The sequence below is a fragment of the Haematobia irritans genome, chromosome 3 (assembly GCF_050003625.1).
Source record: "Haematobia irritans isolate KBUSLIRL chromosome 3, ASM5000362v1, whole genome shotgun sequence".
NCBI classification, from domain to species: domain Eukaryota; kingdom Metazoa; phylum Arthropoda; class Insecta; order Diptera; family Muscidae; genus Haematobia; species Haematobia irritans.
In genome coordinates, this window is record NC_134399.1 from 45,357,786 (window position 1) to 45,374,968 (window position 17,183).

At 40.4% G+C, this 17,183-nt stretch overlaps 1 protein-coding gene across 1 annotated transcript; it reads left to right on the forward strand.

Moving 5' to 3' along the window:
- The first annotated feature begins 8,925 nt into the window (after positions 1-8,925).
- LOC142230881 (uncharacterized) lies at positions 8,926-16,955 on the forward strand. Its single transcript, XM_075301502.1, has 4 exons — positions 8,926-12,525; positions 12,959-13,496; positions 15,955-16,373; positions 16,491-16,955. Exons 1-4 carry the CDS (start codon positions 8,926-8,928, stop codon positions 16,953-16,955), a joined length of 5,022 nt encoding a protein of 1,673 aa, XP_075157617.1.
- The last annotated feature ends 228 nt before the right edge of the window (positions 16,956-17,183 follow it).

Genomic DNA, 17,183 nt, shown 5'->3' on the forward strand with positions numbered 1-17,183 from the left:
CCCCTTGGCTTTCCTCTAGGGCATGCAGCTTTCAGTGAGATGTTGAAGGCCTTAGTAATCTGCTCCACTGTGTGTTCGATATCTTGCACATTTCTCATATTTGTCTCTGTTATTTCCGGTATCATCATATTGAACGATTCCCTATACCTATTCCAGCCAGCTTTCCTAACATTTGGCGGAAATATGATCTTGGTGATATGAACATCAAATTTGAAACTGATGTAGCGATGATCTGAGAAGCTGTGTTCACTTAAAACCTGCCACTCAGATATCATTTCATTTAGTTCTTGCGAGGCCAAGGTGATGGCCAAAACCTCTTGCCTGTTTTTAGTGACAAAGGTTGGGACATCTCCCTTGTTGCAAACTACCAGATTAGTACGCAAAATAAACTCTATTAGCGACTCTCCCCTTGCATTAGTATCACTACTTCCCCATATACTATGATGTGCATTCGCATCGCATCCCATAATGAGTTTCGCCTTTGTTTTCAGTGACTCCTCCACTAAGGTCTTAACGGCATATGGAGGCATCTCCCTGTCATGTCCCATGTAGACCGAAGATACCCAATATTTGCATTTGGCTATTTCTAAACTTGCAACGACAGTGTCTGTATTGCACATTGAGGGAAGCAGAAACAAATTGAGCTCGTTTTTAGCAATTATACAGGCTCGATTTACATCATTACCAGTATACTGCAATAGTTTGAACCCCGGAGTACTTAATTCACATATTTTGTTTTTGTAAACATATGGTTCTTGAATAAGAACTATATCTATGTCCCCTTTCATCAGGAGAACTTTTAAGGCAGCACATGCAGCCTTACAATGATGAAGATTTATCTGGAGGATCCGTAGGACCATCGAGATTTTCAACAACCGTCACATCAGCCGCTTCGATCGAGTCATCAAGAATGTCCTCTTCAGAGATATCGGTGACTCTCGCAATAACCATAGGTTCGACTTTGGTGAGTTCTGAGGCAATAGAAGCCTCCTCACGCATACGGTATCTATCCATGTCTTCAACTTTGGTATCTCCCTCGACTTCGCAAGAGGATCCGCTTACTTCTGATTCAGACAGAGGCTTGTCCATTTCTGAATCCTTTAGCTGATCGTTTTTATACACCTTCATTTGGATATAATGAAAGCCATAACATACACGGCCCTGGGACTTTGCCAGATGTGGCAAAGACTGAGTGTTCAATATAAACACTGCATGCCGTCTTGGTCCATCCACTTCATCCAAACGGCCAACCTTCCAATCAGCTGTTGGAAGATCTGGATTGCATCGTTTCCGTCTATTTAAAATAGATTCAGGGTCAGAAGGGTTTGCAGGTATCCAGGCATGTGCTCTAGGTCTAGCCGGTATGTCTTTCTTCTCGACTAACTCTAGAGCAGCTCCTTCCCAAACTTCACCAATTAGTATCAGAGCAGCTTTAAAACATTCTATAGACCTCTGGTCCTCAAATGCGACTAGCTTAAATCGTCCTTGATACCAACCAGCCTCTTGGTGTCGAGGATCTGGGCCGGGAAACTTTTCCAGTACCTGTGAGTAGACGACAGATAGAGCATTCTCAATTTCCCCCCATTTTTGCTTTGGAACCATACCGTCCAATGCTCCTTTATTAATGATAGCCATCACAAGGCTATCTTTAGCAACTGAGGCAAACGATCTTTGATCCCTTTTGGAGGATGGCAGCTCATCCGGCGATAGTTCCCTTTTTTCAGTCTCAAGAATTCCTTGAGCCCATTTTAAGGAATCGCTTTGTTTAGGCGACAACGTGCTTGGGTCGACTGATCCTAACTTCTTTAGGATAAACAAAGCATTTCTGCGTTCCTTGAATCTCTTTCGTGAGGGATTACCTCCTTTTGATGTCGTTACCTTAGAAAAAGTTCGACTTGTCAGAGTGTCGCCACCTGTCGACCCGTCTACAGGTCGACTAATTGGGCCTAACTCTTGGTCATTGCCCAGATTTATAACTCCAGTCGATACCCGTCCACTGGGCCCTGAAGTTAGCAACCCAGTGGATGACTTGGAATTTCGCTGCATGGTGGCTTAATATCCCACCACACTTGAAATTCGTAGTAGGTACCTATTACTATGAGTTTATCCGCTATTGAAAAAACACGTCCGTTCCGTTCGACGGTTGAATAGGAATATCAGAATGTTGCTCCTATTTTGATTTTGGAATTCACTCTTCAGTTGTCAAAATGCCGTCCAAGCAAGAAGAGCAGCGTATCAAAATTTTGCTCGCGCATCGCGAAAATCCGAGCTACTCGCACGCAAAGCTGGCAAAATCGCTAAAAGTTGCCAAATCAACCGTTACAAATGTAATTAAAGTGTTTGGGGAACGTTTGTCGACAGGCAGGAAGTCTGGATCGGGGGGAAATCGAAAACCGGAAGCCGCTGAGACGACAAAGAGAGTTTCCGGTAGTTTCAAGCGAAACCCTAACCTCTCTCTCCGAAATGCCGCAAATAAGCTGGGTGTATCGTCTACAACCGTGCATCGAGCCAAAAAACGAGCCGGGCTATCGACTTACACGAAGGTAGTGACTCCAAATCGCGATGATAAACAAAATACGACGGCCAAAGCGCGATCCCGGAGGCTGTACACGACGATGCTGACGAAGTTTGACTGCGTGGTAATGGACGACGAAACCTACGTCAAAGCCGACTACAAGCAGCTTCCGGGACAAGAGTTTTATACGGCAAAAGGAAGGGGAAAGGTAGCAGATATTTTCAAGCACATAAAACTGTCAAAGTTCGCAAAGAAATACCTGGTTTGGCAAGCCATCTGTACCTGTGGCTTAAAAAGCAGCATTTTCATAGCTTCCGGGACTGTCAACCAAGAAATTTACGTGAAAGAGTGTTTGAATAAACGTCTGCTGCCTTTCCTGAAGAAACACAGTTGCTCCGTACTGTTTTGGCCAGATTTGGCATCTTGCCATTACGGTAAAAAGGCCATGGAGTGGTACGCCGCCAACAACGTGCAGGTGGTTCCCAAGGACAAGAACCCTCCCAACACGCCAGAGCTCCGCCCAATTGAGAAATACTGGGCTATTGTCAAGCGGAACCTAAAGAAGACCAAAAAAACTGCTAAGGACGAGCAGCAGTTCAAGGCAAACTGGCTTTCTGCGGCGAAGAAGGTGGACAAGTTGGCTGTACAAAATCTGATGGCAGGTGTCAAGCGTGAAGCCCGGCAATTCGGATTTGGAAAAGCGAAAGCCTAACTGAATATTTTTCCTGAATTTTATACTAATTGAACTTGAAAAAGAAATTTAATTTGATTTTTTAAATAAACGATTTCACCGATTTACACGCGTTTTCCCTTGACCAAATTTTGACCGTATCACCCTTTACTTGAATTAATCCCGAACCGGATTCGATGTTATTTCATATGCGCTTTAATTTAGTGCGATTTGTACTTATGTTAATCTTAATGTGCGCTTAATTCAAGTGTAAATTTAAACCTATTTAGTACCCATAAAATAAAAATTGATTCATATGTTTTTAACAAATTATCTTAGATGAAGAAGTACACGCAGAGAAGGAATATGATCACCTCAACCATGTTTCGAGAGCAAAATATTATTTTTGGATGGTGACCACGTAACATGTTTATCGCAAAAATGTTGTGTTCTCGCCAAACATAAAATGGTTTCCGAAAACCGATATATAATTTTCGATAAAATAACATGGTTGCGACAAAAATGTAACATTTTGCTCTTGGAATATGTTTGAGGTGATCATATTCCTTCTCTGGGTGTAGTTACATATACATATTTATAATATATGTAATTGATTAAAGTACAAAATACATTTTATTAATAAAACAAGTAAGTAAAGTAGAAAGTCGGGCGGGGCCGACTATATCATACCCTAAACCACCATTACAGAATTAGTAATCATAAGCATTGGTGGGGTAACATATAGGTCTGGGAGATAAACCGCAGTTGCATATTTAAGAAAATTAAGGGGTACATGTCTATGGGTGCTTTGTGTCAATCTGACTATAGCTCATAGTCAGTGTTGCCAGGGAAAATGTTATGTTTACCCTACAATGACAAAAAAAAGTTCCCTACTTTCCTATACATTCCCAAACAATTTTCCCTACTATATTTTTCGTTAAATTTAAAAAATTTTACAAAACCAAAATGGTTCTAAGTACTTTATTATCTTAAAACATGAATATGCAACGTATATAACTTAGAATATAAATTTGTATTACGACCACGGTTGCCACAGTTGGTAGAATTCTACCCAAATTAGTTATCTTTTTTGTTAAATCTTTATAAAAATAAAATTTTGGAAAAAGTTTCTATAAACACATTTTTGTGAGAAATTTTTCTATAGAAATAAAATTTTGACAATAAATTCTATAGAAATAAAATTTTGAGACAAAATTCCACAGAAATAAAATTTTGAGAAAATTTTTTGTAGAAATAATATTTTTTCGTTTTGTTTGTTATTGTTGGCTTCTCTTCAATCGTTATTGTTGTTTTTTTGATCTCAGCTTAAAGCCATGCATTGACTAAACTACAAGTGTAGCTTAACCAACTGCTGCAAGTAGAGGATGCTGATGAGGAATGTGGTAATTCCGAAACAGCTGTACATCCAACCATCTTGCAGTCTATAGGGCTTTGCCCAAATAAATTTGACAAGCATACTTTTCCTCTGTTGGTTAAGCTACACTTGTAGTTTAGTCAATGCATGGATTTAAGCTGAGATCAAAAAAACAACAATAAGAAATAATATTTTGAAAAAAAATCTATAGAAATACAATTTTTACAAAATGTTCTATAGAAATAAAATGTTGACAAAATTTTCTACCGGAATAAAGTTTACCACACATTGTTAAAGATCAAGCCTTGCCGGCTTCTAATTTCCTCCTCTAGAGCCACCAAAATGTAAAAATTATTACAAATTGTGTTGAATGCAAATGTCCTACATTGTGGCCCTACGTCCCTACAAGAGGCTAAATATTAGAAAAACCCTACATATAGGGAATTTCCCCTACTTCTAGCAACAGTGGCTGTGTTGATATTGCACCTACGGAGTTAGTATACGGAGATAGTTGTGCCCATTATTAAAAAAGAGAAAATCGTTAAATTACTGTGGGTAATAAATACAAATTTGTAAAAATCGAGCAATATTCTTATGTAAGAGCTACAAGTACGTATAAGTAGGATCGGCTAGTACATCCAAATTTGAAATTTGAGTAACATTGGTTAATAAATAAGAGTACTATGGCCAAATTTGGGAAAATCGAGCGATGCATATATATGGAAGCTATATCTAAATCTGAACCAATTTGCAATATTTTGCTGGTTTGATTAATACCACAAAAGGTTGCCTTGAGCAAGATTTGAGTAAGATCAGTTAAGAAATGAGGCCTGTATGGTCAAACATAAGGTTATTAGGGGCGAATTTTTCAAAATCGGGTGATACATATATGGGAGCTATATCTACATCTGAACCGATTTCGATGACATTTTGCATATATAGTTAGTACTACAGAGGACTGGATCTAGCCAACTTTTAGTATGGCCAAATTTGGGAAAATCGGGCTATACATATATATGGGAGCTATATCTAAATCTGAACCGATTTCGATGATTTTTTTGCACATATAGTTACTGCTATAGAAGACTACATTTAGCCAAATTTGAGTAAGATCGGTTGATAAATAAGGGGTTTATGGCAAAATTTAGAAAAATCGGGCGGTACATATATGGGAGCTATAGCTAAATCTGAACCGATTTCGATGATTTTTTGCACATATAGTTAGTGCTATAGAAGACGATATTTAGCCAAATTTGAGTAAGATCGGTTGATAAATAAGGGTTTTATGGCCAAATTTAGAAAAATCGGGCGATACATATATATGAGAGCTATATCTAAATCTGAACCGATTCGGACGAAATTTTGCAGACTTGAAGGGCGATGGAAAAGATTACCTTTTGCCAAATTTGGTGACGATCCATTTGAAAAAAAGCGCAACGTGATCCCATTTGTCGAAATCGGGCGATACATATATATGGGAGCTATATCTAAATTTGATCCGATTTCTTCCAAATTCAATAGCGTTCGTCCTTGTGCCCAAAAAACTCGCTGTACCAAATTTCATCAAAATCGGTTAATAATTGCGACCGGAATCCTGTGAACAACAAATACATGGACAGACGGACGGACACCAAGCGCTAGATCGACTCAGGAGGTGATTCTGAGTCGATCGGTATATATTTTATGGGGTCTAAAATCAATATTTCTGGTAGGCACATTTTTTGGCCGATCAAACTTATTATATCCTGACCACTATGTGGTTTAGGGTATACAAAAAGAGAAAATCGCCAAATTAGTGTGGGTAATAAATACAAATTTGTAAAAATCGAGCAATATTCTTATGTACGACCTACAAGTACGTATAAGTACGATCGGCTAGTACATCAAAATTTGAAATTTGAGTAACATTGGTTAATAAATAAGAGTACTATGGCCAAATTTGGGAAAATCGAGCGATGCATGTATATGGAAGCTATATCTAAATCTGAACCAATTTGCATAATATTTTGCGGGTTTGATTAATACCACAAAAGGTTACCTTGTGCAAGATTTGAGTAAGAACAGTTAAGAAATGAGGCCTGTATGGTCAAACATAAGGTTATTAGGGGCGAATTTTTCAAAATCGGGTTATTCATATATGGGAGCTATATCTACATCTGAACCGATTTCGATGAAATTTTGCACATATAGTTAGTACTACAGAGGACTGGATCTAGCCAACTTTTAGTAAGATGGGTTAATAAATAAGGGTTCTATGGCTAAATTTGGGAAAATCGGGCTATACATATATATGGGAGCTATATCTAAATCTGAACCGATTTCGATGATTTTTTGCACATATAGTTAGTACTATAGAAGATTATATTTAGCCAACTTTGAGTAAGATCGGTTGATAAAAAAAAGGTTTTGTGGCCAAATTTGTGATGAAATCGGGCGATACATATATATGAGAGCTATATCTATTTGGATGAAATTTTGCAGACTTGAAGGGCAATGGAAAATATTACCTTTTGCCAAATTTGGTGACGATCCGTTTGAAAAAACGCGCAACGTGACCCCATTTGTCGAAATCGGGCGATAGATATATATGGGAGCTATATCTAAATTTGATCCGATTTCTTCCAAATTTAATAGCGTTCGTCCTTGTGCCCAAAAAACTCCCTGTACCAAATTTCATCCAAATCGGTTAATAATTGCGACCGGAATCCTGTGAACAACAAATACATGGACAGACGGACGGACGGACACCAAGCGCTAGATCGACTCAGGAGGTGATTCTGAGTCGATCGGTATATATTTTATGGGGTCTAAAATCAATATTTCTGGTAGGCACATTTTATGGCCGATCAAACTTATTATACCCTGACCACTATGTGGTTTAGGGTATAAAAATGAAAAATAATATAAAGCATAAATAATTTAATTTAATAATAATATAGTTTTATTTACCAAATCAGCAGTTATGGCACGCACACGCACTGAAAAACCATGTTTGGACATGGTTGCCGCATCCATTTAATGCTTATCTAGAGCATGTAATTGCCGCGAAAACCATGTATTTTGTCTTTGTAAAAATAGTTTTCGAGCGGAGAAAAATGTATGGTGGCAATAAGCATTTGAATGGTTCTCAAATACCGCAAACATGTTTTATCATTTAAATGATAGAATTTGAAACCATTAAATGGTCGTGTCCACACGTCACGTCGACCGCTAATTATGGCTCGATCAAAGAAGTTATCGATTACGGAGTGTGGACGTGTTGACCCTCTCGCTTTTCTAGTGAAGTGAATTAATATTGAAACTATTGAGTTTTTATATTTGTATCGAAACAAAAATTAGTGTCTCGAATACTCCTGCTGGATTTTTAGTGAGTTGTCAGATCAAGCCCGGCGGCAAAAATCCACTTGCGCAGTTCTAATATCGATAGACGTGTGTCGGTTCGACTATTGGTGAGTGCGACCAAGGCAAGAGTTGGCCCAAACATTGGTCCTTACGATCCGCGAAAGAAATTAGCGACCAAAAGCTTCAAGGTACGTACTCATTGTTTCTATATGACGAATTGGCCCAAGAAAAGTGTTTGATTTGACTCTGAGATTTATTGGAAGCCCTCATTTTATTTGGAGGTTAGCCTGGAATAGAAACAAAATTGTCGAAGAAGATATTCGTCATATATATCATTGGATGATCCGTTATTTGTCCCTGACAATTTGCATTTTGTCTTTCTGTTGTTTACATATTTGATTGGTGACTGCGCAGCCAGCAGCCGCTATTTCGCAGCGCACATAAATATATACGAATGTGTTTGTTTTGTTTGTCTGTCTCTTGGAGTTGGCGCACACAGGTACATACATGTGCAGATTAATTGTTATCGAATGGTCTCGTAGTTTTATGAGGTGACAGCTTACACATTTTAAGAGAACGGCATATAACAGAAAAACACAAGAGTAATTGGTGGATTTGTACCCACTTGCGAAAAGAAGAAAATTAGAGAAGTTGAATCGACGATTATTATATGTGGGTTGAATAAGCTGGAGATAAAAACAAAACAACTATTTATTGTGATTGATTTGAATTGTCCCATACATTCGTTTGTGCGGATTATTTATCAAGTGTAGGATTTTTGATGAGAACAAATAGATTTATTCATATCGCATTAAATGAATACTAATATTGATATGCCCCACGACATGTAATTTTTAACCTGGACAAAGCTAATGCAATTGTCAGAGAAATTATTTATTTGAAATTCGGTTTCTTTGGAATTAATTTCGCTATTTGGGATTATTGGATAATTTTATTGACCCTTAAAGGAATCCCTGGTTCCAGTTTTTTAGTGTGATTGTGTTCAATTTATTTTCGATTGATATGGGTTTATTGGAGGATTTTCTTAGTCTATGTGAGGAGGTTTCATTGTATGAAGCTAGAATGAAAAGTGCAGACACTAGCAAGTACAATGAGACTACCATAGAGGCGGAGCGGAATGAAATTCAGGAACTTTGGTCAGAGTGGAAAGACGCTTTGAAGAACTGTAATGCCGATGCAGAATTGACAAAAACAAATAAGGCCACTATTATGAAAAGTAGAACAGAGGCTCAGACCAAATATATGAACTGTATGACTTTAATAGGTGAATGGAAATTGAAGATTGCCCCAACACCTGTAAGCCAAAAGACACCGTCGTCTTCTGTTAGTGTACCGCCATGCGATACACAAGTGTTCCAGGGTGACTATATGGCGTGGCCCAGCTTTCGCGATCTCTTTACCGCGATATACATAAACAATAAGAAGCTCAGCCCAGTTGAGAAATTATATCATTTATTTCAAAAAACTGCTGGGGAGGCGAGAGATATCAATAGAAATGTCCCATTGACATCGGAAGGCTTTGAGATAGCTTGGGCGAATCTCAAGAGCCAATATGAAAATAAAAGAATATTGATAAATAATCAGTTGAGAGTTTTGTTCAATTTGTCTCATTGTACCCAAGAGTCGGCAAGTGGACTCAGACAACTACACAAGGACATTACGAATTGTATATCAGTTCTCAAGCTGTATGACATAGACGTGCATTCTTGGGACCCCATATTTGTGTTTCAATGCTCATCGAAGATGCCCCGTCTCACATTGTCATTATGGGAGCAATCCATTGAGAGGAAGATGGAACTCCCAAAATGGGATGATCTCAGTAAATTTCTTATAGAGAGGTTTCACACTTTAGAGAGTGTTACAGACATGATAGGAGATTCATCTCACCGTCAGATATACAACAATACAGATAAGGCTAAGCAACTTAAAGTCCACCATATGAAGACTAACATTAGGTGCATATTGTGTAGGGGCAACCATGTTTTGAAATCTTGCCCCAAATTTGTCGCAATGGATCCCAAAGCTAGGTTGGCAGTAGCGAAGAAAAATGGTTTTTGTCTCAATTGTTTGACTCTTGGCCACAAGGTGGCGAAATGTTCGAATAGGGATTCTTGTTCGAAGTGTAATTTTTCGCATCATACTCTGCATCATATCCCTAAGGCGACACAGCAAAATGAGACATCGAATATAGATATGGCTCAATCTTCCCAAAATCAGAATATACAGTCCGCTGAAATACCTTCGACGTCTGAGAACGTGAGAGCATATCACACTTCGGTGTCAAATAAGACCATGCTAGCGACAGCGTGGGTTAATATTTTAAGGGATGGGGCTTCGTATAAAGCTAGAGCACTTATTGACCCATGCTCTGATGAAACTTTTGTCTCAAGAAGAATTCAGAAATTGTTGAAGTTGCCAACGAAAGCGGTTTCTGCAGATATTATGGGATTAGGCGGAGAATTTTTAACAAAATGTTCTGAAATTGCCTTTTTTAAGATTGGCTCTATAACTCAGCCAAAGTTTTCGATTGATATAGACGCTTTAGTTGTACAGGATGTTACCGGCAATGTGCCGACACACTCTTTTGGAAATGTGGCGAATGATCAGCTTCCAAATTTGGATTTTGCGGATCCACATTTTTATCGAACTGGCCCAGTGGATATTCTCCTAGGGGGAAATTTATACCCGTTGATTCTACTCAAGGGAGTGGAACACGGTATTCTCGGTTCACTGGTGGCCCAAGAGACAGTTTTTGGTTGGGTATCGGGATCCCGTCGGAAGGTCAATGTTTCGCTTTGCACCAGAGTGTCCATTGATGACCAACTGAAAACTTTTTGGGAAGTGGAGGAAGTCCCGAAAAAGTTGATTGTCTCAGATGAGGACAAGATTTGTGAGCATATATATAGCTCTAATACTGTCAGAACTCCGGAAGGGAGATATATGGTAGATTTGCCTTTTCGTCCTGACAATCCATTGTCGTCGTCAAAGAGTTCTAACAGGTATGTGGCACTTAGTCAATTCCTGCGGAATGAAAAATCGCTATGTCGTAGACCGAAACTCAAGAAAATGTATGACGATGTGATGCATGAATATCTGGCCCTGGGACACATGGAAATGGTGAAGCCACCAAGTGACAGTGATAGTGGAGGTTATTTTTATTTACCCCATCATGGTGTCTTTAAACCGGAAAGCACCACAACGAAATTGAGGGTGGTATTTAATGCATCGTGTCCCTCAGCAAACGCAAAGAGTTTGAATGATGCACTGTTTACTGGCCCAGTGTTGCAATCAGATATAGTATCATTAATTTTGAATTGGCGCATGTTCAAATTTGTCTTTTATGCAGACATTTCTAAGATGTATCGGCAAGTGATTGTCAACCCGAAACATGTCCCATATCAAAGAATTTTGTATAGGTCATCTCCGGATGATGAGATCTGCGACTATCATTTGAAGACAGTGACGTTTGGCGTCAACTGTGCGCCATTTTTGGCCCTACGTGCGCTTTTGCAATTAGCAGAAGATGAGAAGGAAAAATATCCTATGGGTTCAAAAATTCTGAAATATAATATGTACGTAGATGATTCTTTAGTGGGGTCACATACATTAGAAGACGCAGTAGAGGCTCGAGATCAATTGATCGGTATATTGAAATCAGGTGGATTCCAACTTAGGAAGTGGACGTCCAATGATATTAATATTTTGAAAGATTTGCCCCTCGATCATCTCCTTAGTAAAGAATTTTTGGATTTTGGAGAAAAAAGCACAACAAAAATGTTGGGTTTACGATGGAACGCGGTGGCTGATTCTTTCTATTTTGTGACGGAGAAATTGCCCCAAAAGGAAAGCTTTACGAAAAGAGAGGTGCTATCAGCCATAGCTCGTTTATTTGACCCATTGGGATGGCTCTCACCAGTTTTAGTAAAAGCCAAAATTCTGCTGCAGTTGATGTGGCTCGACAAAATCGGTTGGGATGATCCCATTAGGCCTTTAACGTTTGTAAAGTGGAAAAGATTTGTGTCAGATTACGGTGAAATAGATAAGATAATGATTCCACGGTGGGTTCACTATTCTCCAAATTGTATAGTCGAATTCCATGATTTTTCGGATTCTTCGGAATTAGCATATGCCGCTGCGGTATATATTAGAATAGAAGTGGAAGGGAATATCTATACGCATCTACTTGTTTCGAAGTCTAAGGTAGCACCGATTAAGAAATTATCTGTCCCACGGTTGGAGCTTTGCGGAGCGTTGTTATTAGCTAAGTTGGCTGATGCTATACTACCTCAATTACAAATACATCAATGTGCATTTTTTCCCAGGACTGACTCAACAATAGTTTTATCGTGGCTGAGAAAACCGTCTCACTGCTGGACCACATTTGTGGCAAATAGGGTTGCCATAATACATGAAAAAGTGCATAAAGGTTGGGGGCATGTCAATACATCAGAAAATCCTGCCGACCTGGCAACCCGGGGGCTGACCCCTTTAGAGATCAAGGGGTGTGAATTATGGTGGAAAGGTCCTTCGTGGCTACGAAAAGAAAAACAGTATTGGCCCACAACACAGGAGGTACCGGAGACGTCCATTGATGCTAAAAGGGTGAAAGTTCATATTGCTAGGTCGTCAGAAGATGAAAACTTCTTGGATAGGTTTTCATGCCTAGCTAGAGCTATGCGAGTGTTAGCATACATTTATAGGTTCATAAATAGCGTTCACCCATCTCGAAAGTCGTCTGTCTACTGCGGAGTTGACTCACTCAAAGCGACGTTTAATTGTAATGTCGCAGAAACTTCATTTTCCTTTGGAATATAGTTGCCTTGAGAAAAAGAAAAGGATTCCTTCAGATAGCTCTCTTCTTTCGTTAACCCCTTTCATAGACAACAACGGAGTAGTGAGAGCGAATGGTCGCTTAGGCTCTACTACAGCACTGTCTTATGAACAGAGGCTCCCATTTATTTTGGCTTACAAAAGCAAATTGGCTCAACTTTACATTGATTTTATCCATACACTGACCCTTCATGGCGGGATACAGTTAACTCTAGCCACTAGCCGATTAGAGTGCTGGATTATTCGCGGAAGATTGTTAGTGAAAACCCGCATTAATAATTGTCGACAGTGTGTTGTAACGAGAAATCAAAGGCAGGGACAGATTATGGCACCTCTCCCGGAAGATAGGACAACCTTCCATCGTCCGTTCGCCATTGCAGGGGTTGACTTCGCTGGCCCATATGAACTTAAGACGTTTCAAGGACGCGAATGCCGATTGATGAAGGGCTATGTCTGCTCGTTCGTCTGCTTCACCACCAAAGCGATACATTTGGAGCCAGTTACAGATCTATCTACCTCAGCATTTCTAGCGGCGTTTTCCCGATTCGTGGCGCGTCGCGGCTGTCCGCATAAAATGTATTCAGATAATGGGCGGAACTTTGTCGGAGCTGCCCGAGAGCTGCAGATCAATCTCAGAAAAATTGTTTCAGAGCTCAGGCTGGCGTTAAAAGCTGCAAAACACACCTCAAGAAAATATCTCGACAGATACGCCACATATTTGAGGAATTTGCCACAATACTTAGGTTAGGTTAGATTAAAGTGGCAGCCCGATTAAGATTCAGGCTCACTTAGACTATTCAGTCCATTGTGATACCACATTAACTAAAAGTACCTATTACATATGGGCACTTCTAGTTTTAACCGCTGAACCTTCTTGATTATTTTTCTTTGTTGAACCAACCAGATTGTTCCAAAAACATTAGCAGACTGCTTAAGTTAACGTTTTCCAGATCCGCCAGTAATCTGAAGCTATATGCTCCTAAAAGTTGCTTGCGCTTTACACAAAATGCAGGACACTCACACAAGAGGTGTTTAATTGATTCTTTTTCCTCCGCATCATGACAGCTCATACAATAGTCATTATACTTCGCGCCAATAGTTTTTGCAAAATCGCCTATCAGGCAGCGACCCGTTATAGCAGATATCAGGAGTGATATCTGACGTCTCGAGAACATTAGCATATCTAGTGTGCGGTTTAAGTTGAAATGGGGCCATATTTGCTTGGTGTCGTTACAACCCTTGCAATTCTCCCATCGAACATTTGCCATCATAACAGCCTTCTCACGCAGCATGAGCTTGCAGGTAGCTAGGGGCGCATACCAACAAATTCTAGTTCCCCTGGAATATGTAAGGTAGTCCCTAGCCTTGCCAACTCATCGGCTTCGCAGTTCCCCGGTATGTTCCTATGGCCAGGCACCCATATTAGGTGAATATTGTACTGCTCAGCCATCTCATTGAGAGATTTGCGGCAATCGATGGCCGTTTTCGAGTTGAGGAACACAGAGTCCAAGGATTTTATTGCAGGTTGACTGTCTGAGTATATATTAATGCCCACATTTTTTGGAACATTACTTCTCAGCCAATTCGCCACCTCTCTTATTGCTAATATTTCAGCCTGAAAAACACTACAGTGATTAGGTAATCTTTTCGCTATTTGAAGTTCCAAATCATTAGAATATACTCCGAAACCCACTTGTCCATCCAATTTGGAGCCATCAGTGTAGAAATCTATATATTCTTTATTCCCCGGGGTCTGTGTGCACCACGCCTCACTGTTGGGGATTAGAGTCTCAAACTTTTTGTCGAAAAGTGGACTCGCCAAAGTGTAATCCACTACGTTAGGCACATCTGACATTGTTTTGAGGACAGAACTGTGACCGTAACCTTTTTCCGACCACAGCGATAGTTCGCGCAACCGCACAGCCGTTGTTGCAGCTGACTGTTTGGCCAAAATGTCTAAAGGCAATAGATGCAGCATGACATTAAGGGAATTTGTTCCTGTCTTGCTGAATGCGCCTGAAATACACAAACACGCCATACGCTGAACTTTATCTAAACCAGTCGGTTTCTGAAGTGCCGGCCACCAGACTACAACACCATATAGCATTATAGGTCTAACCACTGCCGTGTATAGCCAATGCACAATTTTTGGTTTTAGTCCCCACTTTTTTCCTATTGCCTTTTTGCACGAGTACAAAGCTACAGTTGCCTTCCTCGCCCTTTCTTCAATATTAAGCTTAAAGTTCAGCTTCCTGTCCAAAATAACGCCAAGGTATTTTGCACAATCACCAAAGGGAATTTCAATACCCCCTAAGGAAATAGGCCTAACCGTGGGAGTTTTGCGATCTTTGCAGTACATGACTAATTCTGTCTTTGCGGGATTTACCCCAAGACCATTGTCTTTCGCCCATTTTTCAGTCATCCGGAGGGCCCTCTGAATAATATCTCTGATTGTGGATGGGAATTTTCCCCTGACTGCCAGAGCTACATCATCTGCGTATGCCACCACTTTTATCCTTTCTTTTTCTAGAGTAACCAGAAGGCTATTTATAACAACATTCCAAAGAAGAGGTGATAGAACTCCTCCTTGGGGAGTGCCTCTGTTCACATACTTTTGTATGTTTGCTTGTCCTAGTGTGGCTGAAATACGTCTCTTCATTAGCAGTTCGTCTAACAGCCTGAGTATACATGGATCAACATTCAGAGTTGTCAGTCCATTTAATATCGAGCTCGGATGGACATTATTGAACGCCCCTTCGATGTCTAGAAACGCCACGATTGTGTATTCTTTGACAGATAGTGAGCTTTCAATAAAGCTGACTAGTTCATGTAGTGCGGTCTCAGTAGACCTGCCCTTCGAGTATGCATGCTGTCGTTTCGAGAACAAACTTGAATCGATGCTAGTTCTAAGATAAATATCTATCATCCTCTCCAGAGTTTTAAGTAGGAATGAGGATAAGCTGATTGGTCGGAAATCCTTCGCCCTCGAGTGAGAGGCTCTTCCCGCTTTAGGTATGAAGACGACTTTTGTTTCCCTTCACTTTCCTGGGATATATGATAAGTTGATACATCCTTTATATATCACCGACAACCAGGGGATAATTTTGTCAGTTACAGCTTGTAACTCCGCCGGAGTAATTCCATCAGGTCCAGGGGATTTGAATGGTCCAAAGCTATTTGCCACAATACTTGCTTTAATAGAATGCTGTCTCAACTCGAGACCACTTTCGCCTGTATCGGACAATCAAGAAGATTTGTCCGCTCTAACCCCAGGCCACTTTTTGATTGGCACTTCGTTGTTGGCCCCAGCAGAGTCTGAGGAAATACCTTCTAAGACTGCGCTTCTTAATCGCTGGAGAAAAGTGAAGATAATCCAACAGGAGTTTTGTCGCCGTTGGAAGACGGAATATCTATCCGAGCTTCAAAAGCGTTTTCGGTGGAAGTCACCTCAAGACAATTTGGCCCTTAATGACCTCGTGGTAATACGTCAAGAATCGATTGGCCCAACAGACTGGCGTCTGGGAAGAGTAGTAAGACTGTATCCAGGGAAGGACAATCACGTTCGGGTGGTTGATGTTAGAACTCAAAGCGGTATTATTACCCGTCCCGTCCACAAGCTTGTACTTCTACCACGCTCACAAGAATAAAATAGTCATAATCAAACATTTTATCTGGCCCACAACTAGTTGATTTTAACCCTATGCTTGATTGTAAATGCTGTATCTCACCTTTCACAGATGAACTTCGACGACGATTATCTGTGCCCCTTGTGTATCTCGAGACATCCTTTGCGACGATGCCGCCGTTTTCTCGCGATGAACCCAATAGAGAAAAGAAGTCTTATTACAGGCAAATCTGCGTGTAAAAACTGCTTAGGACTATCACATGAGCTTGAGGGTTGCCGTAGTAAATCTGTGTGCTTCAGATGTGCTATGTTGCACCACACGCTACTGCATTTGCCAGAGGAAACATACCCAACGTGTTGGCTTCAAATGACGGCTTGGGCAATAATGACAAGCGACAATACGCCAACAGAGCGCAACTTGGTCCGGGTACTTCTAGACCCGACCATCTCATCGAGTTATTATACACCAACAACAAGCTTCCCCATGGCGTGGAAAAAGTGTACTGAACGCCTGTCCAGTTGTCAGGGGTTCATGACTGCGTTAGAACTGCCACGATTCATTTGGCACGGCGAATAGAGGAGGCCATGGTCAGTCCGACAGTCCAAATAATCGGTGGACCCATTAAGGAGAAGCATGGCCCGTCAGAATTGGCAGACTACAGGTTTTACATTCCGTACCCATGCAACATTGTGTTGGGAGCAGATGTCTCAAGGCTCGTATACCTAGGCTTGCCGGAGCAAGACTCAAACGGATATTTCGTTCAACGAACTATCTTTGGGACATCATTCTTTGGGGAGGTCGAGG

What these genes read in the sequence shown, in the direction of transcription:
- LOC142230881 (XM_075301502.1), top strand. Translation starts at nt 8,926, where the DNA reads ATGGGTTTATTGGAGGATTTTCTTAGTCTATGTGAGGAGGTTTCATTG. An exon ending in CGTCCATTGATGCTAAAAGG is followed by an intron (nt 12,526 to 12,958) that starts GTGAAAGTTCAT and finishes GGCGGGATACAG; the next exon opens with TTAACTCTAGCCACTAGCCG. An exon ending in GAATTTGCCACAATACTTAG is followed by an intron (nt 13,497 to 15,954) that starts GTTAGGTTAGAT and finishes TTGCTTTAATAG; the next exon opens with AATGCTGTCTCAACTCGAGA.